Below are 25704 nucleotides of genomic sequence, written 5' to 3' on the forward strand. Positions count from 1 at the left end.
TCTTTGAGTGGAGAAAAGACAAAACAAAACAAAACAGACCAAAAGCAACAAAGACTAGAAAGGAACAGAGAGCATCACCAGAAACACCAACTCTACAGGCAACACAATGCCACTGAATATCTTTCAATTATCACTCTAAATGTAAATTAACTAAATGCCCCAAAAGAGAGAGATGGTACCAGAATGGTACCATTTAAAACAAACAAACAAACAAACAAACAAACAAACAAACAAACCAAGACTCAACTATATGCTGCCTACAAGGGTCTCATTTTAGACCTAAAGACACCTGCAGATTGAAACTAATGGGATGGAGAACCATCTATCATGCTAATGGACATCAAAAGAAAGCTGGAGTAGCCATATTTATATCAGACAAACTAGATTTTGAAATAAAAAGTGTAACAGCAGATAAAAGGCATTATATCACAATTAAGGGGTCTATCTATCAAGAAGATCTAACAACTGTAAATATATATGCCCCCAACTAGAAAGCACCCAAATGTATAAAACAATTAATCACAAATATAAAGAAGCTCATCGATAATAATATCATAATAGTAGGGGACTTCAACACCCCACTTACAACAATGGATAGATCATCTAAACAGAAAATCAACAAGGAAACAATGGCTTTGAATGATACACTGGACCAGATGGACTTACCAGATATATTCAAAACATTTCATCCTAAAGCAGAATACACATTCTTCTCTAGTGCACATGGGACATTCTCCAGAATAGATAACATACTGCATCACAAATCAGCCCTCAACAAGTACAAAAAGATCAAGATCATACCATGCATATTTTCAGACCATAATGCTATAAAACTTGAAATCAACCATAAGAAAAAAATTGGAAAGACCATGAATACTTGGAGATTAAAGATCATCCTACTGGGGTGCCTGGGTCAGTCGGTTGGCTAAGCGTCCAATTTCAGCTCTGGTCATGATCTCATGGTTTTTGAGTTTGAGCCCTGCATCAGGCTCTCTGCTGTCAGCACAGAGCCCACATTGGATCTATCTCCCTCTCTCTGTGCCCCTCCCCAGCTCGTGCTTTCTGTCTCAAAGATAAATAAAAACAGTAACAAAAAAAAAAACTAAAAAACAACAACAACATCCGACTAAAGAACAAATGGGTTAACCAAGAAATTAAAGAGGAAATTCAAAAGTACATGGAAGCCAATAAAAATGAAAACACAACAGTCCAAAACCTCTGGGATGCATCAAAGGCAGTCATAAGAGGGAAGTATATAGCAATTCAGGCCTTTCTAAAGAATGAAGAAAGGCCTCATATGCACAACCTGACCTTACACCTAAAGAAGCTGGAAAGAGAACAACAAATAAAGCCCAAAACCACCAACGGAAGGGAAATAATAAAGATTAGAAAATAATGATACTGAAATTAAAAAAACAAAAGAGATCAACGAAACCAGAAGCCTTGTTCTTTGAAAGAATTAACAAAATTGATAAAGCCCTAGCCAGACTGATCAAAAAGAAAAAGGACAGGACTCAAATACATAAAATAACAAATGAAAGAGGAGGGATCACAACCAACACTACAGAAATACAAACAATACTAAAAGAATATTGTGAACAATTATATGCCAACAAATTGGGCATCTGGGAAAAAATGGACAAATTCCTAGAAACATACAAACTACCAAAAACTAAAACAGGAAGAAATAGAAAATCTGAACAGACCCATAACCGGTAAAGAAATTGAATCAGTAATCAAATATCTCCCAACAAACAAGAATCCAGCTTCTTCTTTAGAAGCTGTTTCAAGAAAACAAAAATGGAAGGAAAACTTCCAAACTCATCCTATGAGGTCAGCATTACCTTGATTCCAAAACCAAAGACTCCAACAAAAAGGAGAACTACAGACCAATTTCCCTGATGAACATGGATGCAAAAATTTTCAACAAGATACTAGCAAACCAGATCCAACAATACATTAAAAGAATTATTCACCACCATCAAGTGGGATTTAGTCCTGGGATGAAGTTGGTTCAATATCTGCAAATCAATGTGATACATAACATTAATAAAAGAAAGGATAAGAACCACATGATCCTTTCTATAGATGCAGAAAAGCAAATGACCAAATACAGCAACCTTTCTTCACAAAAACCCTCAAGAAAGTAGGGATATAAGAAATATATCTCAAGATCATAAAGGCCATATATAAAAGACCCACAGCTAATATCATCCTCAATGGGGAAAAATGGACAGCTTTCCCCCTAAGGTCAGAAACCTGACAGGGATGTCCACTCTTACCACTGTTATTCAACATAGTACCGGAAGTCTTAGCCACAGAAATCAGACAACAAAAAGAAATAAAGGGCATCCAAATCAGGAAGGAGGAAGTCAAACTTTCACTCCTCACAGACGACCTGATAAAAAAGACTCCACCAAAAAACTATTAGAACTGATACATGAATTCAGCAAAGTCACAGGATATAAAATCAATGTATAGAAATGAGGTGCATTTCTATACACCAATAATCAAACAGAAAGAGAAATCAAGGAATTGATCCCATTTATAATTGCACTGAAAACCTTTTATTTTATTTTTTTTTTTTTAATTTTTTTTTCAACGTTTTTTATTTATTTTGGGGACAGAGAAAGACAGAGCATGAACGGGGGAGGGGCAGAGAGAGAGGGAGACACAGAATCGGAAACAGGCTCCAGGCTCCGAGCCATCAGCCCAGAGCCCGACGCGGGGCTCGAACTCACGGACCGCGAGATCGTGACCTGGCTGAAGTCGGACGCTCAACTGACTGCGCCACCCAGGCGCCCCCTGAAAACCTTTTAAAATACCTAGGAATAAACCTAACAAAGACGTAAAAGATGTATACACTGAAAATGATAGAAAGCTTATGAAAGAAATTGAAGAAGACAAAAAGAAATGCTCATGGATCGGAAGAACAAATATTGCTAAAATGTTGATACTACACAAAGCAACCTACCTATTCAATGCAATCCTGATCAATATAACACCAGCATTCTTCACAGAGCTAAAATAAACAATTCTAAAATTTGTATGGAACCATAAAAGACCATGAATTGCCAAAGTAATGTTGAGAAAGAAAATCAAAACTGGACACATCACAATTCCAGACTTCAAGCTGTATTACAAAGCTGTACTCATCAAGACAGCATGGTACTGGCACAAACACAGACACACAGATCAATGGAACAGAAGAGAGAACCCAGAAATGGACCCACAAACGTATGGCCAACTAATTTTTGACAAAGCAAGAAAGAATATCCAATGGAAAAATGACAGTCTCTTCAGCAAATGGTATGGGGAAAACTGAACAGCAACATGCAGAAGAATGAACCTGGACCACTTTCTTATACCACACAGAAAAATAAACTCAAAATGGATGAAAGGACTAAATGTAAGACAGGAAGCCATAAATATCCTAGACGAGAAACAAGTCAACAACCTTTTTGACCTCAGCCACAGCAACTTCTTACTTGACATGTCCCCAGAGGCAAGAGAAATAAAAGCAAAAATGAACTATTGAGACCTCACCAAGATAAAAAGCTTCTGTACAGTGAAGGACACAATCAAAACTGAAAAGAAACCGACGGAATGGGAGAATATATTTGCAAATGACATGTCAGATAAAAGGTTAGTATCCAAAATCTATAAAGAACTTATCAAACTCAACACCCAAAAAACAAATAATCCAGTAAAGAAATGGGCAAAAGACAGGAATAGACACTTTTCCAAAGAAGACATCCAGATGGCTAATTGACACATGAAAAGATGCTCATCATTACTCATCATCAGGGAAATACAAGTCAAAACCACAGTAAGATACTACCTCACACCTGTCAGAATGGCTAGAATGAACAACTCAGGAAACAAAAGATATTGGTGAAGATGCAGAGAAAGAGCAACCCTTTTGCACTGCCGGTGGGAATGCAAACTGGTGCAGCCACTGTGGAAAACAGTATGGAGGTTCCTCAAAAAGTGAAAAATAGAACTACTCTCTGACCCAATGACTACACTACTAGGTACTTATCTAAAAGATATGAAAATACTGATTCAAAGGGGCACATGCACCCCGATGTTTAGAGCAGGACTATCAACAGTAGCCAAAGTATGGCAAGAACCCAAATGTCCATCGACTGACGAATGCATTAAGATGTGGTGTGTATGTGTGTGTGTGTATATATATATATTTGCAACAATGTGGAAGGAACTAGAGTGTATTACGCTAAGCGAAATAAGTCAGATAAAGACAAATATCGTATGATTTCATTCATACGTGGAATTTAAGAAAAAAACAGATAAACATAGGGAAGGGAAGCAAAAATAATATAAAAACAGAGAGAGAGACAAACCATAAAAGACTCTTAGAACAAACTGAAGGTTGCTAGACAGGTGTTGGGTGGGGGGATGAACTAAATGGGTGATGAGCACTAAGGAGGGCACTTGTTGGGATGAGCACTGGGTGTTATATGTAAGTAATGAATCACTAAATTCTATTCCTGAAAAAAAAAAGGAAAATAAAATAAAAATTGAAAAAAAATAAATATTAAAAACAACAACAAAAACAAAGTGATATACCATGTTAACAAAATGAAAGATTAAAATCGTATGATCATCTTAACTGGTACAGAAAAAGTATTTCACAAAATTCAACATACATGTATGATTAAAAATTCTCAACAAAGTGGATGTAAAGTGAACATGCCTCAATATAATAAAGGTCACATATAACAAGCCCACAGCTAACATCATATTCAGTAGGGAAAAGCTGAAAGCCTTTCCTCTAAAATTAACAAGACAGGGATGCCTACCCTTGCTACTTTTCTTCAACACAGTATTAGAAGTTCTAGTCAAAGAAGTTAAGCAAGAGAAAGAAATCAGAGGCACCCAAAATGGAAGAAATAAATCTATCACCATTTGCAGATTACATCATTTGATATATAGAACACCCTACAGACTCAACTGAAAAACTGTTCAAATAAATTCAGTCAAGTTATAGGATATAAAATCAGTATATAAAAATCTGTGTTTCCATACACTAATAACAAACTATCAGAAAGAGAAATTAAGAAAAATCAGAGAAATTAAGAAAATCTTATTTAAAATTGCATCAAAAAGGTAAGATACCTAGGAATAAATTTAACCTAGAAAGTGAAAGACCCTCACACTGAAAACTTTAAGAGATTGATTAAAGAAACTGACACCACCACAAATAAATGGAAAGATACACCATGCTTGTACACTGGAAAAATTAGTAACGTCAAAATGTCCACACTCTTCAAAGCAATCAACAGATTCCACAAAATCCCCATCAATATTGTGGCATTTTTCACAAAAATAGAACAATCCTAAAATTTGTACTGAACCGTAAAAGACTATGAATCACCACAGCAATCTTGAGAAAGAAGGACCAAGCTGCATCACAATTCCTAATTACAAAGCTATACTAATCCAGAGTACAGCAGTGACCTACAAACACAGAGATTAATGGAACAAAATAGCCCAGAAACAAACCCAAATACATATATGTATTAACGTAAGTTAACGTACCACACAAAGGAGCCAAATACAAACAATGGCGTATAACAGGGTTCAATAAATGGTGTCGGAAAAACTGGACAGCCACATGCAAAAGAATAAAATGAGACCACTATTTTACACCATACACAAAAATGAACTGAAAACTGATTTAAGACTTAAATGAATCACTTGAAACCATAAAACTCATAGAAGAAAACATAGGTGGTAAGCCCCTTGACACCATTCCTGGTGATGCTTTTTTGGATTTTACACTAAAAGCAAAAATAACAAAAGAAAAATTCAACAAGTGGAACTACATCAAATACAAAGCTTCTGCATAGTGAAGGAAACCTAATGGATGGGAGAAAATATTTGGAAATAATTTATATCGTAAAATATTAATATCCAAAATATAAAAAGAACTGATACAATTCAATAGCAAAAGAAAAATCCAATTAAGAAAAATGAGCATAAGATCTGAATAGACATTTTTCCACAGAAGACACACAGATAGTTAACAGGTAGATGAGAAGGTGCTCAACATCACTAATCATCAGAGAAATGCAAATCAAAGCCAAAATCATTTACCACCTCTAACCTGTTAAAAAGGCTATTATCAAAAAGATAAGAAATAAGTGTTGACAAGGATATACAGCTGTGCACTGCTGGTGGGAATGTATACTGATGCAACCACCATGGAAAACAACATGGAGATTCCTCAACAAATTAAAAATAGAACTACTGTACAATCTAGCAAATCCATTTCGAGGCAGTTATCAAAAGATAACACAGTCATTATCTCAAAGAAACACATGTAATCTTATGTTCATTGCAGCACTATTCACAACAGCCAAGGAATGGAAACCACCTAAATGTCCATCGATGGAAGAATGGTTTATATACAATGGAACAGTACTCAGCCTTAGAAGGAAATCCTGTCATTTATGACTGTATGCATTATGGAGAACATTATGCTAAGTGAAATAAGCCAGACAGAGAATGATAAATAATGAACGATATCACACGTGGAATCAGAAAAAAAAAAAGTTGAACTCATAGAAACACAGTACAATGGTGGTTGCCAGGGGATGAGGGAAATGGGCAGATGTTGATTAAAAGGTACAAACTTTCAGCTATAAAATCAGTAAGATCTGAGGATCTAATGTAGAATATAATGACTGTAGTTGATAATACTATACTGTATAATTGAAATTTGCTGGGAGAGTAGATCTTAGGAGTTCTCATCAAAAAGAAAGGGGCAGGCAGGGGCGCCTGGGTGGCTCAGTCAGTTAAGTGTCCGACTTCAGGTCAGGTCATGATGTCACGATTTGTGAGTTTGAGCCCCGTGTCAGGCTCTGTGCTGACAGCTCAGAGCATGGAGCCAGCTTTGGATTCTGTGTCTCCCTCGCTCTCTACTCATTCCCCACTCATGCTCTCTCTCCCTCTCTCTCAAAAATAGACGTTTGGGGAAAAAAAAAAAAAAAAAAGGTAAATATGTGAGGTGATGGACATGTTCATCCAATTGTGGGAATTGTCTCACAACATATATGACTATCACAACATCACACTGTACATTTTAAATTTATTATAATTTTGTCAATTATACCTCAATAAAGTGGAAATGAACATGTTTTGAATTACACAAAAAAAAAAGATCTGAGGGAATTCATTGCCAGTAGACTTATATATAAACAAATGAACCACAGAGAAAAAATATAAATTAAAAAAAATAGAACTTATTGGGGTGCCTGAGTGGCTCAGTTGGTTAAGCATCCAATTCTTGATTTCAGCTCAGATCATGATCTCATGTTTGTGAGATTGAGCCCCTTGTGGGGCTTCATGATGGTCACTGAGCCTGCTTAAGATTCTCTCTATCCCTCTCCCTAAGACCCTCCCTTGCTCACACCCATGTGCTCTTTCTTCCCCCCCCCCCCAAAAAAAGAATTTATTAATCTAAAAGGCAAATAAAGAAAAAGGTATGTAACAAATATGTTTTATATAGTAAGTAATACATAAAAATAGATGGCAGATATAAATCAGTCATAAAACAAAAAACTCCTAATTAAAAGACTAGATTGTCATACTTTCTACACACATCTTAGTGTCAATTATTATTTCCTTTAGCTCAGACTAGGGCACCAGAGGACAATGAACTAAAAGCAGTGAAAGATGATTTATAACAAATAACAGTTTTACAGATCAAAAGTAAATCATAAAGTCAAAACACAGAAGTAAAACATTAATTCCAGCCACCATTTGTTGACAACCTATAAATCTAATATTTTGCAAGTATTACTTCTAATCATCTTATCAACTCTGCAAATATCATCCCGTGTTTACATTCCATAAACTGAGGTACTAAGATTTTACTGCATTTTCCTCGGAGCTCACAACTTTTAACTGGAGACGCCAGGATCCTCACCCTTCTCAGTCTGTTTCCAGTAATTTTTTCAACAAAACTCTGCCTCATTAATAATGATCTAATATTTTAAAGTATTTACATAATGCTTAGTCATTTGTGGAAGCCTAAAATTAAAAACAAAGTTACAATCTTTTTAAAATATGTAAATGATAATTCTAGATTTAATTCTGATAGCTAATAAACTTAACTTTTAAAAGCAAATATACTTGAGACTTCTCTGTACTGTCCTTCAGATTCAGGCAGAAGGATAACCTTATGGAAGGACTAAGTCCTATAAGCATTATCAGTAAAACTAGCTTCTTGGTGGAAAACTAAGATAAGTCATACAGAATAATATTTTATACAGTTTGAAAACCATCTTTTTCATGAACATTCTAATCCAATGGTGCCAATAAAAGCAGGGTTGTTGGTTTTTTCCCCCAGTTTCAGACAAAAATATTTATTAAAAACTTAAATCCTCGAAAAGGTAATCCAAGAAGACTAACTTGAAATTACTTGATCTTATATACTGAGATCTATCATAAGGTATGCCACCAGTATTAAATTCCTTTGGAATTCAAGTATTTGGGGGGGGGGGGAGGTATTGAATATCATCCAATTTTTATATATAAATTTTGCTAGCCAAAGTTTCAGAAAAGCCTACTTTTAAATCATTTATATTATACATTTCTAGGGGCAAGTAGCATGTCTTCTTTATTATCTTCAGCTTAGTATATGGCCAATGTTCAAGGGATGATTTATTTAACTTTAGGATATTTCATGACTGTAAAGCAGTTGGAAAATGTTATGTATTTTAATATAAATAGCTCTCTGAAAGAATCCAGTGAATTCAATAATGAGCCTGAAAATGAAATACTGAAACAGAAGCTCAGATGACACTGGAAAACCAACTTCTCAAGCATAATAACCAATTAAATGATGACTCTTGCTAAGTAGAGTCTACCTTTATCACATTTTAAAATTATATGTAATTATCAGTATAATTTATTATATGTGATTACTGGATATAATCACTTAAATGTAGATTTAAATTTTCCATTGGGCTTTAAGAGTATTATCAAATACTTTAATTCAACCTAAAGGCATTTTATAATTCAGTTAAAACAATTATATTTTTCTTCTCAGAGTTACTATACTCAGCCATTGTATTATTAAACAAATTACAACAAATTCTTGATAACAAACTTAATTGTTAACCTTTATAAAGAAATTTCTTGAGATACTGAATTATTTACTTTTACTCTGTGAGTCAACAGGGAAGCAAAAGAGATAAACCACAAATGGCAATTAAAAATCCAACTCCAACTGAGTAAGGGACAACATTTCTCTTGCATTCTAGATATAAAGACTTCCTGATATGTCCTCTAGTTATTTTTAGCACTCCACCACAAAGCTAACAGTTACTCTCAATACTTAGAGTTACCATTGTCTACATGAAAAAAATCAATTCACTGCACAACTTAAAAATAAATCTGGTCACATTCTCAAACCTAATGCCCCCTAACTTGTATGTCTGTAATGACTGGTTTATTCTAAAATCAGTCCCTGACATATTTTTCATACTGCTATTCTTTTCTTCACTTCTAGAGAAACCTAAAGGAATAAAATTCAGTAGATATTTAAATAATTTTATGGCAGAAGAGGCAAAAATATCATTAGCCAGTGAAGAGTAAAACTTGAAAACTTTTAAAAAGCACATTAGCTTCACTTTAGAGTCTGATTAATGAAAACTAAAAGCTTTCAATAACATCTTCTTTTGAAAAACATGTGAGCTTGGCCTAAAAAGTATTAGTTACCCATTTTCTATAGACCTACATAATATGCTCAGATGCTTGTTTTCATTTCTTAATCAGTCTTGAAACAAAATATGAAACACTTGCATATTGACTCTGCCCTTTCTCAAAGGCAATAATCCCTGTCAAAACTGATCTCAAAGCATTTATGTGAAAAGTAAAGTCTATTTAAAGCCATATATTTAATATCAGTAATCATATCTAATGTATCTGGGTTTGAGATTTTCACATTTAAAGGAAAGATCTGTCAGAAACTGCAGGAAAGACTTTGGCTCAGAAACACTTGGCAATCTGGATGAAAGAAATGCCAAAGTTACATACTGAGAAGGTATCCTAATGATTCAAAATACTTTAATTTCAACTTTCCCTATTAAGTATTATTCCTCTCAGTTCTGCTCTGAACATAAAACCTAGATAATTAACATATGTGGAATAAACTCTAAAGGACTGAGATGCAGCTAAGAACTTAACCTACAGATTAGTAATGACAGAAGTAAAAATGTTCCACAAACCATTTTTACTTCAACTAGCAAAGAAAGCAAAGAAAAGGAACCAAATGACTTCAAGTAATAAAAGGCAGAAAGCTAACTTCTAGTAGTTTGCTTTGGCTACATTAATCATAGAAGGTTTAAAATCCAAAGTCATTAGTCTCACATCACTTTTAAAGTCTCAAAGACAATTCCATTCCTACCCACCAGCATCATTACAAATACCTTAGTAATGTGATGGAAGTAGGCTGGCAGAAGCCAAAGCCAGATGTCAAAAAATTAAAAAACCTTGTGAGCCAGGCTTAGGTAACAAGGAAGAGAGCAACAGTAACTCTCTTCCTATATCATGGAAAGAGTAAACAGTTTCTTTTTTTTTTCCCTCCCCAACCGACATCCAGAGGGGTCACCTCTCCCCATTTAACCAAGCTCCCATATTCCAACTTATCCAAAGATTCTTTCCTCCTTTTTCTCCTTCCATCTATTTTCTTCCTTTCATACCATTTTTAACCATTTTAGTTTTCTGTTAAATAATCCCCTTTCTCTCCAAATTCGCTCATCTTCTCCCTTTTCCTTCTGGGTTGTTTTTTCACCCCCATCTGTTTACATATCTGTGTTTCTAATTCCATGCAGAAGGAATACACACTCCGGTTAATCAAAGAAAGTCTATGTTAAAATGGAAAACAAAAAACAACTGAATGTGGCCCCCCAATTTCTCCAGTATAACATCTGCACAATACCATACATATTTCCTAATAACTGCACAATACATACATATTTCCTAATAATGCCAACCCTCATTCTTGAGTGCTGAAAAAGGTTCATTACTTACAAACAAGTTTACTCAAAAATAAGTTGATAAATGATTGAGTATATGGACTCATACAGAACGTTTATCTAAATTAGCACTTCCCAGTGTTTATTTCTTAAAGCAATAGTTCAACAAGGTGTTCCACAAAAAATAATAATAATAATGGTTTCATAGTCAAATCACAAACCACACTAGGCTCTTTAAAGAATCTAAGAAATCCAAAATGAATAAATTTTATTTTACAGTTTTTCCAAACTTAAGCTAATGAGTCCCTTTTTCAGCAACACCTATGAACACCTCATAGAACAAGCATTTTGGAAACGTTAATCCTAACCATTAATTAAAATATATCATGCAAAATATTATACTTAATCTTATAATCTTAATTGTTTTCAAATGTGGCTGCCTTTTGAAAAGCTGAAATGAATTTACACAGAAAAAATAATTACCTTGTTAGGTAAAATTTCACTTACTTGGTGAAAGTGACTTACTTTAAATATCCCATGTACACTGACCTTACACAGGTTCATTTAAGAATCAGACTGTAAATCACCCCTTGTGGTTTTAACCACAAGAGCAAAATCTTCCTTAAAGTCACATGTATCAAATGGAATAGAATACTCTACAAATGTTGAGATATAAGACTACTCTTATTTATCCTGCATTTATTTTTATGATTGATCTTTTTCTCAAGTGGGAGAAATGAATGGTATTTTGTGATTTACAAAACCTAATGACTACAGAGGCATGTTATATATGGACTTATCTGAATGTATGTTATACAATAAAAATTTTAATGAAAACATGTCAATTTGCCTTCTCAAAATATGTAAGGTTAATTACAAACTATTTACTTCACAAGTTTTAAAGAGTATATTTTAAAATACACACATTTTACCTGAAAGCTCCGTAAAGTGGTCTGTACCAACAGACAAATGAACAAGGAGTAAAAAGCAAGAACCACAGGATACTCAATCCAAAATCAACCCCTCTTGTAGGATCAACACAAAACCAAGCCAAGCATCCGAAGATATTTAGAAACAGTGTTACAGCGTGGACTGTGGAATCAAAAAACAAAATAGAAAAATGTTTACATTCCATTTATTAATTAATTCAACAAAAATTGTAAATGAAAAAATTCTTCCAAGAGCAAATTGTATTCTACCCCATGTTTCCATTTAGTATTTTTCAAAACATTGCTGTTTCTTACACTTTTGATTTGCAAACAGTATACACAGGATAAAAAGTCCTAAAAATTCTTTTGTCCCTCTCCTAATGGGCCATTACAAGAGAAGCAGTGCCTTAAGGGATTCTTTCTTGAGAAGGAACCATGTGCTGTGTCTGCTGATTCAAGGCCTTGTCAGGAAAAGAACCAGGTCTTGGGAGGAAAAAGATCCTACTACACTAAGAATTACATTTTTACACAGTGGGGCTGCAGACTCCTCCCAGAGTAGACAAAAGAATGAAAACTTGACAAGTGCCCTGTGCAATCTCGTTATAAAATTTTCAAGCAATAAAATTCATTAGAATCACTGAATTGAAAACACTAATACAGTAGTAATATCAGGGACTATATAGTCGATTTCTAAGGATTATTCATCTTCATAGAATTATCCATTTTTCCAAGTGCTGGGGTAAAAATGATGTTTTGGTAGAGGATTTAAAAAAATTTTTAAAGGTATACCATAATGCATTTCAGCTGCTGTGGCAGACCTTTCTTTTACTCAACACAGTTAATGGAAAACTCTTCATATATGTTGTTAAAAATTACATTTCCTGACAGACCTAAACTAAAGAGTGTGAGTATCATGTAACTATGCTTTGATCCTAAAGAACTACATTTACCCGTTATAATTAGTAACTTTTTAAAAGGATTTAAAAAATTTATTCACAGGCTGCATTAAAGGAAATAATTTTTTTTCAAAAGTTAAAATAATGTTCAGTGTAAACTACCAATACAACAAAAATATGCCAACACACTACTACTTGAATTAAAAATAAATGAGGGGTGGCTGAATAGCTCAGTTAAGCATCTGACTCTTGATCGTGGCTCAGGTCATGATCTCACAGTTTGTGAGCTGGAGCCCTGTGCCTCACTCTCTCTGCACACTGAACCCTGTGGAACCTTCTTGGGATTCTCCCTCTCTCCTTCTCTCTCTGCCCCTCCTCCACTCGAGTTCTGACTCTCTCAAAATAAACAAACACTAAAAAATAAATAAATAAGCTAGTAAATCTAAATATGAAAATCTCAACTTACAATAAAAACTTTAAAATCTTTTAAATTTTTTTTTTAAACTTATATTAATAAAACAAGATAAAAACACACATCCTGGTATGCCTCTGAATTTGCCTTAACTAGATAAATACACAAACTCTACAGTAAGAGGGCTAGCAGAAAAGTAAAGACACCTGGGTTATAGAGATAAACTAATGAGCTAATCAACCTCTGTTTCCATTTCTCATCTGAAGATAAATAGGAGCTCTTCCACATTTCTAATTCCATTATAGGGGCGCTTGGATGGCTTAGTCAGTTAAGCGTCCAACTCTTGATTTCTGCTCAGGTCATGATCTCACGGGTTCAAGAGATCCAGCCCTGCTTTGAGCTCTGCACTAAAAGAACAGAGCCTCCTTGGGATTCTCTTATCCTCTCTCTCTGGCCCTCCTCCACACACACATGAGCACTGCTCGTTGGTTTACTCTCTCTCAAAATTAAACATTTAAAAAATGTTTTTTAAACATTAAATAAATAAGTAAATAAATAAAAATTAAATTCCAGAGACACCTGGTTGGCTCGGTCATTTAAGTGTTCCACTCTTGATATCGGCTCAGGTCATGATCTCACGGTTCATGGGATCAAGCTCCACGTTGGGCTCTGCGCTGAATGTGAAGCCTAGTTGGGATGCTCTCTCTCCCTCTTTCTGTCTCTCCCTCGCTCACACTCTCTCTCTCAAAATAAATAAAGAAAAAAAAGCCTCCACTCTGCTCTATTACACAGAGAAAACTATTCAAAATTAACTTTATTGCCATTAGGATTTCTAACTCAGAAAAGCTAGCTTACTTATAAATTTACTCAAGACCTTTTGGTTCAAAATAAAAGCTGTTCTGTCAATGGCTTAAAAGCAGATTTTAAAATACCATGAAATGGAAAATTATTATTTTTTAACACTAAAGAGCATCCAACTGCCTAAGAAAAGTTTGAAATATTCACAACACTTTAATTTAAATTTCAATCTTAAGAGAAATAATTTTTAAAGTTTTATCTCCTAATTCACTTAAAGAAACAATATGGATATGTGTATTTAAAGTTCATGAAAATTCTTCCAAATATAGATCAAATATAATTTAATTTTTGGGGTGCCTGGGTGGCGCAGTCGGTTAAGCGTCCGACTTCAGCCAGGTCACGATCTCGCGGTCCGTGAGTTCGAGCCCCGCGTCAGGCTCTGGGCTGATGGCTCGGAGCCTGGAGCCTGTTTCCGATTCTGTGTCTCCCTCTCTCTCTGCCCCTCCCCGGTTCATGCTCTGTCTCTCTCTGTCCCAAAAATAAAAATTAAAAAAAAAAAAAAAAAAAGTTGAAAAAAAAAAATATATAATTTAATTTTTGGCAATCTATTAAAATTTTTTTCTGAATGTTTCATAGTAACCAAAAACCATGATAAATAAATCACTTATTTGTATCCCAAAATAAAGTAAAATGTTCAGGCCTACTTACTAAACAATCAGTCCACTTATACAGTGATCACGAAAATATATAGAAAGGCAAGGCAATGTGAAATACATGATTCTATATTCCTAATTTCAATCCCATTCCAATCCACTTGGTGAATTCCAGGTGTACATGTAACATTTAAAGAAACTTTTCGGGCATTTTCTTTACATGATTTCCAAGTCGAATGACTCTACTTCATACATTATTTCCATATGCTTTATTCAGCACTCAAATCTGCTACTGGTGGACCTAAATTTACAACTATCACTACAATATATATATTTTTAATTTTTTTAATGTTTATTTTTGAGAGAGAGAGAGAGAGAGAGAGCGAGCGAGCATGACAGGGGAGGGGCAGAGAGAGAGGGAGACAGAGAATGTGAAGCAGGCTCCAGGCCCTAACCTGGAGGGTTAGCACAGACCCTGACATGGGGCTCAAACTCATGAATTGGGAGTTCACGACCTGAGCTGAAGTCAGACACTAAACCAACTGAGCCACCCAGGTGCCCCAACAATACACTTCTTGATAAGCTCTGCATTACAACATAGACACCTAACATAAACAGCTTTTAAACAGGATAATTATCTTCACTAACTGAACTTTAAAAGGCTTGATGAGGCACCTGGGTGGCTCAGCTGGTTCAGCGTCTGATTCTTGGTTTTGGCTCAGCTCATGATCTCTTGGTTTCATGAGTTCAAGCCCCACATCAGGCTCTGTGCTGATAAGCATAGAGCCTGCTTGGGATTCTGTCTCCCTCTCTCTCTGTCCTCCCCCGCTCACACCATCTTTGTCTCTCTCAAAAATAAATAAATTTAAAAAAAAAATGAAGGACTTGTTTTCCTTTTAATTCAAGAATATACTCAAAAAGGTTAAGATTCATTTCATGTGATCATTCTAATTGCTTCAATACCTTTATAGAGTAAAATTATTTGTTTCAAGAAAAGAACCTTTCAAAGTATATCTTCATCTTATTTGGGTTTAAAATGTGAATTACGTCTTCATTTTGGTACTTTGTAGGTGGCATAACATTGAATTCTATATTCTAGACTCTAGAATCAAGCTATCCAACTGCCACCCTAATTTCTGTGTAATCTTGAACAAGTTACTCAAATTCTCCAAGCTTTGGTTTCCTTATCCATAAAACTAGATAATACAGTACCTGTTTCACAGTATAGTTAGGAGTTAATAACATCATGTATACAAAGGGATTTGCAGTGTTCCTGGCACAAATAAATCCTCAATAAATGTTCTCTTTCATTATAATTACTACTACAGTGTGAAAGCACTAGTCAACTCTGAAATCATTAACAGGTTGACACTACTTGAAAATAGCTTATTAAAAAAGTATCGCCATTCTATGAAATCTAAAAAGATTACTGAGCTGGTACTAGATGTTTCCAGATGCTTCTTCATATAATGAGTCCTCCTTAAATAAAGTTAAGAGATCTGTCAACTCAACAGGATTAAGAGATACTGTATTACTTCTAAAAACCTCAGAAAGTGATAAATTTATAAAACAAAACACGCCTAACTCTAAACATCTAGCACTTTAGTTAGCCACTCAGTTAAAATTAATCACCTTTCCCATTCAATCTCTATTTACCAAATTCCTTGCAGAATGTTCTTCCAACCCCCACCTCTCCCATCCAAACTATGTTTTTCCACTAAGTCAAAGAACCTATACCTAAAAATGCTAGGCCAATGTCTGCCCATTAAAAACTAATTATTAAATAAATGCATATATTATATATTGAATAAATAAAATACATGATCTGTTTACACATACACATACAAAACCAAAACCTTTAGTATCAAAAAATGTATATAACACTATGGACACTGGGGATTTATCAAAAGATACTACAACAACAACGAAATCTCAAAGAGAAACTAAGAGTTAAGAAGGTAGTATCCGTAAGAAACCGCTACTCACAGTCTAAAGCAACTTCACCTATGTGAAGAATGCTCCTAAAGATTTTGAGGAAAATGGTCTCATTTATTTAGGGGAGGGGGAAAAAAGCTCCCTAATAACATACTAACACATAAATTTCCTCCATCAAGAATGTACACTACAAATTATCCATTAACCCAACAGTTAGGCAGCTGAAAGTTCATGACAGCTATACCTGTCCTACTAACATAATAATATTAAATGGGGCTTAGACTAACATTTGGAATAAAAGTGAAACAGATTAAGTGGGAATTCTGTGTACACAGAACAAATTGTTAACAGCTTGACATTTTGAGTATTCCATAAGTTGTAGTTATACTCAAAGCAATGCAAGCATCACAGCCTAAAACCTATGTCCTAATGTTCTATTCAGTAAAACATCCTACATTAACTAGGTACTTCCAATAATAAAAGTGCTTATAACCACCTAAAAATGAAAAGTAAACTGTGCTCAAAGCCCTAAGAAAAATTCTAATATTCTAATACTTTAAGGCCCTTTTAAAAATAGTCCTAACGCTTCAACAGAATTTTTAAATAGCCTTCATTTGTATAAAAATAGTATACATAATTTTCTAAAAAAAAAATATTATCTATATAGTATTTTGCACCTATTCCTTTTACCTCAAGAAATACTATATATGTGACAGAGAAGTCCTTTCCTCAAAAGAATGCCGGTTCTCCTTAGCTTGGAATGTCACATAAAGTGCAATTTTGAGGTATCTAAGTGTGTTCCACTCTGAAAATTAAGAGCTATAGAAAAAGACCTGTTTGTAATAATATCCTTAATATACAAATTCCAAAAAAGGTGGTTTTTGACAATAAAACATGAACTCTGTTGAACAAGTATATAATTATTGTATACTCACACATCCATAAGTAGTACATAATCTTTACTGTCTTCTGGAATTCTACAGGAATGTCTACAGAAAAATCCTGATAAAAACAAGGTCCCACAGGAAAATTGCCAGGAAGAGGTGGCCAATTATTTTTTCTGCCTGCAAATTAAAAATAAAATTTACATTAGGACAAATATGTGTGACTCTTTCGTTTCATAATAAAGAAAATTATCTGTTCTTTTAATAAATGTTTTACAAATCTAATACTACATCTCTACAATCCTCTATTCATACAACTTTGAAAGCCAAGCTTTGCATTTTTAAAAATTTCCCCAGAGTAGGGGCACCTGGCTGGCTCAGTCAGTAGAGCACATGACTCTTGATCTAGGGTTGTGGGTTCAAGTCCAGCATTAGGTGTAGAGATCACTTAAAAATAAAATCTTCTTAAAAAAAAAAAAAAAGTTCACAAAGTACCACTTTAGAAAACATTAGATGGTAAAATATTTTTCCAGTTTCATATAGCGTTTTGCAGGAACCATTTATGCACAGTTGACACAAGAAACAAAAAGAGCACCAAGACATACACTGTGACTCTACCCTAAAAACAGACTTATTTCAAAATCCTAAGAGTCTGGCTCTCATGTGAAGTCCATGCAGTTTTTAAAGATCTACAATTTCCTCCTCAGCACCTTAAGTCTTTGAATATAATTCCTAGCCCATGTGGAGAAGGAAGACCAGCTTCTGAATCTTTTGAGTTTTCTACTATTTTTTTTTTTGAGTTCTCTACTATTAACTCCATGAAGAAACACAAGATTCACTACTGCTAAAGAATCAAATCTAGAAATCTCAAAGTCTGAAAAAGTAACATTCAAAACATACATGTAAGAAAACCACGGAACTAGGAGAAAACATGAAACAGTCAAGAAAAGGAAGCTCAGGAATTATATAGCACCTTCAAAAACCTAGAGGAAAAACAAATTCAAGCTATGAGGAGGGAAAATATGTCTATATAAAGAAATGAAATTGAAAATAGGGCTTGGGAAGTGGTGGGAGGAATAAAAAAAAACAAAATTAAAGCAAGAAGTCAAAACATTAACAACGGAAGGTAAAAATAGCACCTAAAGGCCACTTCTCATTTTAGATATTATATGCCATAATTTGTGAACATTAGATTTTATACACTTTATATAGACTAAGAAAATTTTACAGTGGAAAAAAAGAATGACCTATGTCTTATTCTTCCCAACTTGTCTACACTGTTGCTAATTTTTTTCCAATTTTGTATACATTTCTCATACAAGTCTCATACTATTTGAGAGCAGCAGTGAATAGTAATAGAAGAACTAGGATCCAAAAACATAAGTGCCTAGTCACTTACTGGCTAGGGGGTCTTGGGCACCTTAAACTTCTAAAGACTTTCCACATCTATAAAATCTTATGTTTCTTCATAAATTTCAGAGTAGAAATAACAATAGAATATCAATTATACCACCCTTCAGGGAATAACAATGATAATTAAACGAGTTAATAGATGGTAAGTACATGTATAGCACACTGCCAAGTCTAACTTTTAATTTCCCACTCTTTTTGACTATCTTTACTAAAATAGCTCTCATAGAAATAACTTGTATTAGTCAATACCAAGGACAAAGGACAGATTTTATTACAGGTATTTCAGATACACTGATCTCAAATAAACCTTTAGTTTCTCATTTTATAGATATTGTCTCTAATGTTGCCATCAACAAAATGGCCAGCGATGAATGTGTCCTCACAAGGTCCTAGACTTACAATTTTTTTTTGATATTCCAAGACCACTATATTTTTAGTTTTTATTTAAATTTGTGAGTTAACATACAGTGTAGTATTAGTTTGGGGTGTACAATTAGGTGGTTTAACACTTCCAAACAACACCCAGTGCTGATCACAAGTGCACTCCTTAATCCCCACCACATACCCAACCCATCCCCTCCTCTACCTCCCCTCTGGTAATCATCAGTTTGTTCTCCACGGTTGAGCCTGTTCCTTGGTTTTCCTCTCTTTTTTTTACCCCTATGATTATTGATTTTGTTTCTTAAATTCCACATATGAGTGAAAGCTTACACTATTTGTCTTTCCTGACTTAGGGTTACACATTCTAAGATAAGGAAGAGATAGTTCAGTATATTGTTGTTGACCTAGCCCTGTTATTCTATCACTATCCTAGACATAATACCAATGATCTGTCTAGCTCTTCAACCCTTCTTAGACACTGCTATCTTTCCCTAAGATATTCCCTTGAAGTGGCTTTTGATACTCACAGTCTAGATTTCACAGCAAATGATCAATTCATCACTTACTTCCTTGGCATCATCGAGAACCCCAATGCTTCCCAGAGTCACGGCAGACATTTAAAAAAAAATTTTTTTAACATCTATTTATTTTTGAGAGACAGAGCGTGAGCAGGGAGGGGCAGACAGAGAAGGAGACAGAGAATCCGAAGCAGGCTCCAGGCTCTGAGCTGTCAGCACAAAGCCCAACGTGGGGCTCAAACCCACAAATCACAAGATCATGACCTGAGCCAAAGACCAACACTTAACCAACTGAGCTCCACACCAAACATTTTTTAACACGATTTAACAGATAAGTTATACTTGTGAGGACTGGGGCAGATAATTCGAAACTGGACTGACTAAACAAGAAGTTAAGAGTCAAATTTAGGGCACACTTCCAGGTACTTACAAAACTTCAACAGACTCACCAAGGGCCCAAGTACAGAATCAGGCTCCTGGCTAAAACCCAAAATTATCATATTCACATTCACCTTCTGTGTTATAAGGCTAACAGTGTTTTAACCAAAAGACTATGTAAATCAGCCAATATCAGAAAGCTACAAAGCAACAAGTAGGAAATCTGCTTTCTGATCTTGCTACAACAGGAAAATAGGGCATGGCTTTATCCACAAACCAAAGGACTGAGAGCTAGCACAAGCATTATTTAAAGTGTTTAAGTTATTTTCATTTCAAACTTCTTTGGATACTACCATGTTGACTGAGATTTTGCATTTCTCGTTCTCGACGATCTAATTCTGCTGCTTTTCTTTCTAGTTCTTCTTGGCGCTTAAGAAGTTCAGCTTGGGCCAAGGCATGTTCCTTAAAAAATAGTAATAATAAAAATCAACACATGAATAGGTTTTCAGAGTTGTAACACTGCTATGCTATCTACTATCTCTCCCTCTACAATCTTAGAAAATTTTAAGTTTATTTATTATTTTTTTTAGTAATATCTACACCCAACATTGGGCTTAAAATCACAATCCCAAGATCAAGAGTACAACTGTACAATGCTAGAAACTTAATTCAAATGCTCTTCCAAAATACAGTAATTCGCTCAAGGTTATAGTTTCAGAAAATATTATGGAGATACTTGGCTCATTTTGGGTCTTTTGGTTATGAAAACCATCAGTGAGAATGTGGGACACATTAGGACAGGACAAAATTCTCTCAATAAGATTAGTCAGAGTCCTAAGGTAATTGGGAAAATAAAATTAAGGTGACCTCTGTGCCTAAATGAAAATAAAGAACAAAGGGAACTGGAAAAAAAATGGAAAAAATGACAACTGAATTGCCTCTTAAGAATTGCCTAAATGGTACATACGGTTTCCAATGCAAGAATATGTATAACATCTTCTATTTTAAAAGACAATGAGATGAAAGAAGGATATGATTAAGAAAGTCTGGTTTGTAACTCCATCTGCTTTTATGTAAAATGAGGTATCCTATTCGTCTCCTTTATTCTCATATTTTTGCCACCTGCTGCTTCTAATCACTGTCCTTTGCTTAGCCATGGTAACTCTCTTCCAACATTATACCTCCAATTATAGTATCATTATACTATACTATACAACATTATACTTCCAATTATAGTATCATCGGTACTATAATAGTACTAGGCATTAAAAAACGAAACCAAAGGCAATAAAACTTTCCCTAAACAAACTGTACACCAAGAAGATCTATGAATTCAGTAACTGGTAATAACAGAATAAAGCAAATGTTACTAGCTCACCCATATTGAAAAGAAAGTTAAAATTAAATAAGGCAACATATAAAGAATTCTTTTGCTCTGAAGATGTTACTGACACTTTAATTTCCAATACAAATTTACACTGTAACATGAACTAACCTTTGCAATCTGTGTATAGGCTGGATGTTCCTCTGTTGGTTTCATTATTGCTGGTTGTGTACTAGGTACATTAGGCATTTTCACAGTGCCTGGTGGAGGCTAGGACGTTAAGAAAAGGACAAATTATGTAAGACAGGTATTCAACTTTAACATCTTTCAAAAGGCCTAACACCAACAAAACTCGAAATGCCAAGAACTCCTCTCTTCCTCCTCTAGTGTATGGTAAAGTACTACTTAAGCTCTCCATCTCCCATTTTCTCAAATTCACTCATTCCTCAATTCTTCAACCTGACTGCTACCTTTACCACTAAACCACACTCTCCCCTCCGGAATACCACATGTAAAAACACAAAACAAAACAAAAAAAACTTTTAAGTATTTTTTAGTAAAATACAGGTAGCACTAAACTGAATAATTTACACCAAGGGTAATTGTTAACTCTTTCAACCAAAGAAAGCTATTTGCCAGGGCCCTAAAAAGTAAATAGGAGAGGTTGGCTGGGAAGATGGCAGAGTAAGGGGACCCAAAGTTTGGATCCTCCCACAGATACAACCAGATCACACTATCAGTAGAAACAACCCAGGAAACAACCCAAGGACTGGCAGAACAAACTCCACAACTAAAGGCAGGGAAGAGGCCACATCTAAGAAGGTATAAAGCGTGAAGACACAGCCTGGGAGCAAAAGGGATGGCAGCCAGCCACAGTGGAGAAGGAGCCAGTGGCGCAGAGAAGAGCAGAAAACAGACTTTCACACTAGGGAGGCTGCCAACAGGGAGGACAAATCTCCATATTTGCCTTTGAAATTTCATTAGTTCTTAAAACCAACAGGACTTAAAACCTAGAATTTAAAAACTCGGCATGCTGGGCTCTAGGCATTAGGAGACAGAGTCCCTGCCCTAAGAAAGACGGCACGAAAAACAGCCATGCAGATGCAGTGCAGAACCAGCAATTTGAAAAATGCCAGGGGCAGACAAGATATAGTGATTTGCTCATCTCAGAACATGGCCTGGAGAGACAAGGATCACGGGGAGACCCCTCCAGGAACAAAGGAGCTAGCAGGTGCCATTTTCCTCCCCTGTCCCCCAGCATAAACAACGGCCATCTGTGGAAACCAGCACTGTGTAGATTCATGCTACCTAACTTGCTTATGCCAAGCGCCGCCACGTATGCTTCAGCAGATCAGCGTTTCCTAGTCATGCTCCTGAGTGCTGGTGCTACAAGACCCCTCTCCCACAGGCATGGTGCAAACTCTGCCAATAACACATGTTCTAATCCACCTGTTGCGCAGGACCTCATTTCCAGCAGGCAGTGTAATTTCACAACAAGACCACTGCACACCTTGCTACTCATAAGAAGTAAAGACAGCATCAACAAACAACTGGACTGAAGGAAAAAGAAACCAAAATTCAACAGCAGAGCACAAACAAAACACAGAGCAAACAAGCCCTGAAGCACCAGGCCCTGGAAAACAGGGGACACTGTACTACAGGGCACTACAGGACCTCTTTTTCATAAGGTTGTTATCGCTAAGAGCAAGAGAAGTAGCTGACTTCCCAACACACAGGAACAACTACAGAAAGTCAAACAAAATAAGAAGACAGAAAAATATCTCCCAAATGAAAGAACAGGACCAAACCACAGCAAGAGATCAAAGCAAAATGGATGTAAGTACTATGTCTGATAGAGAATTTAAAGTAATGATCATAAAGATACTTACTGGACTGGAGAAGAGTGGAGATATCAGGGAGACCCTTAACCAGACATAAAAAAGAACCTGAGATCAAGAATACAATAAATGAGGGGTGCCTGGGTGGCTGTCAGTTAAGTGTCGACTTTGGCTCTCACGGTTCATGGGTTCAAGCCCTGTGTCAGGTTCTGTGCTGACAGCTCAGAGCCTGGAGCCTGCTTTGGATTCTGTGTTTCCCTCATTCTCTGCCCTTCCCCCACTTGTGCTCTGTGTCTCTGTCTCCAAAATAAATAAACATTACAAAAAATTAAACAAAAATATAGAACACAATAAATGAAACTAAAAATACACTTGATGGAATAGTAGGCTAGATGAGGCAGACAAATGAATTAATGACCTAGAAGATAGAGTAATAGAAAGTAATCAAGCTGAGCAAAGGAGAGGAAAGAAAATTATGTTAACTGAGTACAGTATTAGGGAACTCAGCAACTCCATCAAGCCTAATAACATCCACATTATAGGGATCTCAGAAGAAGAGAGAGGTAAGAGGGAAGAAAATGTATCTGAAGAAATAATAACTGAAAACTTCCCTTATCTGGGGAAGGGAACATATATGCAAATCCAGGAGGCACAGAGATCCACCCCCCTCCCAAAAAAATGAAACCAAAGAGGTCCACACCAAGATACATAGTAATTAAAATGGCAAAAGGTAGGGATAAAGAAAAAAATTTTAAAGCAGCCAGAGAAAAGACAGTTTCATACAAGGGAAACCCCACAGGCTTTAAGCAAATTTTTCAGCAGCAACTCTGCAGGCCAGAAGGAAGTTGCATGATATATTCAAAGTGCTAAAAGGGAAAAATCTGCAGCCAAGAATACTCTATCCAGAAAGGCTACTATTCAGAATCGAAAGAGACACAGAGTTTCTCCAACAAGGGTACCTGGTGGAGGAGTCAGTCAAGTGTCTGACTCCTGATCTCAGTTCAGGTCTTCATCTTGGGGTCATGAGTTCAAGCCCTGCATTAGGCTCCATGTTGGGTGTGAAGCCTACTTAAAATAAAAATAGAGTTTCTCAGACAAAAAGACTATTAAACCAGCCCTACAAGAAATTTTAAAGAGGACTCTTTGAGTGGAAAGGAAAGACCCTAAATGAGAATATGAAAAATAAAAAGCACAAAAACAGTAAAAATAAATATTTCTGTAAAAATCAGTCAAGGGATTCATAAAATAAAAGGATGTAAAATATGACAATATATACCTGAACGGTGGGAGGGAGAGGAATAAAAAATAGGTTTAAACTTAAGCAGTGATCAACTTAATATAGACTGCTATATGTAGAAAATGTCATATACAACCGCGATGATAATGACAAATCACAATCCAGTAATAAACATGCAAGAATAGAGAGGGGTATCCAACTGTATCACTAAAAAAGCCAACAAACCATGAAAGACACCCAAGAGAAGAAAGAATCAAAGAAAATCTATAGTAACAACCAGAAAACAAATTTAAGAATGGCAATAAATACCTATCAATAATTACTTTGAATGTAAATGGACTAAATGCTCTAATCAAAGAGCATGGATAGGGTGACAGAGTGGATATAAAAACAATACCCATCTATATGGTGCTTACAAGAGACTCATTTCAGACCAAAAGCCACCTGCAGAGTAGACAGAGAAACATTTATCATGCAAATGGATGACAAAGAAAGCCAGGGTAGAAATACTCATATCGGACAAGAGTCTTTAAAACAAAGACTGCAACAAGAGACAAAAAGTGCCCTAAGTAATAATGAAGTGGACAATCCAAGAAAATATAATTATAAATATTTATGCACCCAACATGGAAGCATCCAAATACATAAAACAGTTAACAACAAACATGAAGGAACAATTAATAGTAATACAATATGGTAATAGTAGAGGACTTCTACACCCCAAGCACATCAATGGACAGATCATCAACACAGAAAATCAAAAACGAAAACAGTGGCTTTGAATGATACACTGGACCGTATGAATTTAACAGACATATTCAGAACACTCCACCTTAAAACAGCAGACTACACATTCTTTTCAAGTGCACATGTAACATTCTCCAGAAGAGATTACATATTAGCCCACCAAAAAAACTCTCAACAAATTAAAAAAAATGAAAGTCATACCAGGCTTCATCTTTTCTGACCACAACACTATTAAACTACAAATCAGCCCCAAGAAAAAATCTGGAAAGAGCACAAAAAATGGGGCTTACATAACATGCTATTAAACAATGAACAGGTCAACCAAGAAAGCAAAAAAGAAATAAAAACATAC

The 25704-nt window shown here is 35.4% G+C and overlaps 1 protein-coding gene across 1 annotated transcript in view; it reads right to left on the minus strand.

The window, feature by feature from the left end:
• SCAMP1 (secretory carrier membrane protein 1) overlaps positions 1–25704 on the minus strand; it is a 129365-nt gene that overhangs the window by 54870 nt on the left and 48791 nt on the right. Inside the window, exons 3-6 of the mRNA XM_078448685.2 lie at positions 21702–21800; positions 20560–20668; positions 17568–17696; positions 11942–12101 (exon numbers count right to left, since the gene is read on the minus strand). Coding sequence (XP_078304811.1) covers positions 11942–12101; positions 17568–17696; positions 20560–20668; positions 21702–21800 — 497 coding nt within the window. The remainder of the gene's footprint in view (positions 1–11941; positions 12102–17567; positions 17697–20559; positions 20669–21701; positions 21801–25704) is intronic.

The sequence above is a fragment of the Panthera onca genome, chromosome A1, assembly GCF_046562875.1.
Source record: "Panthera onca isolate mPanOnc1 chromosome A1, mPanOnc1 haplotype 2, whole genome shotgun sequence".
NCBI lineage: Eukaryota > Metazoa > Chordata > Mammalia > Carnivora > Felidae > Panthera > Panthera onca.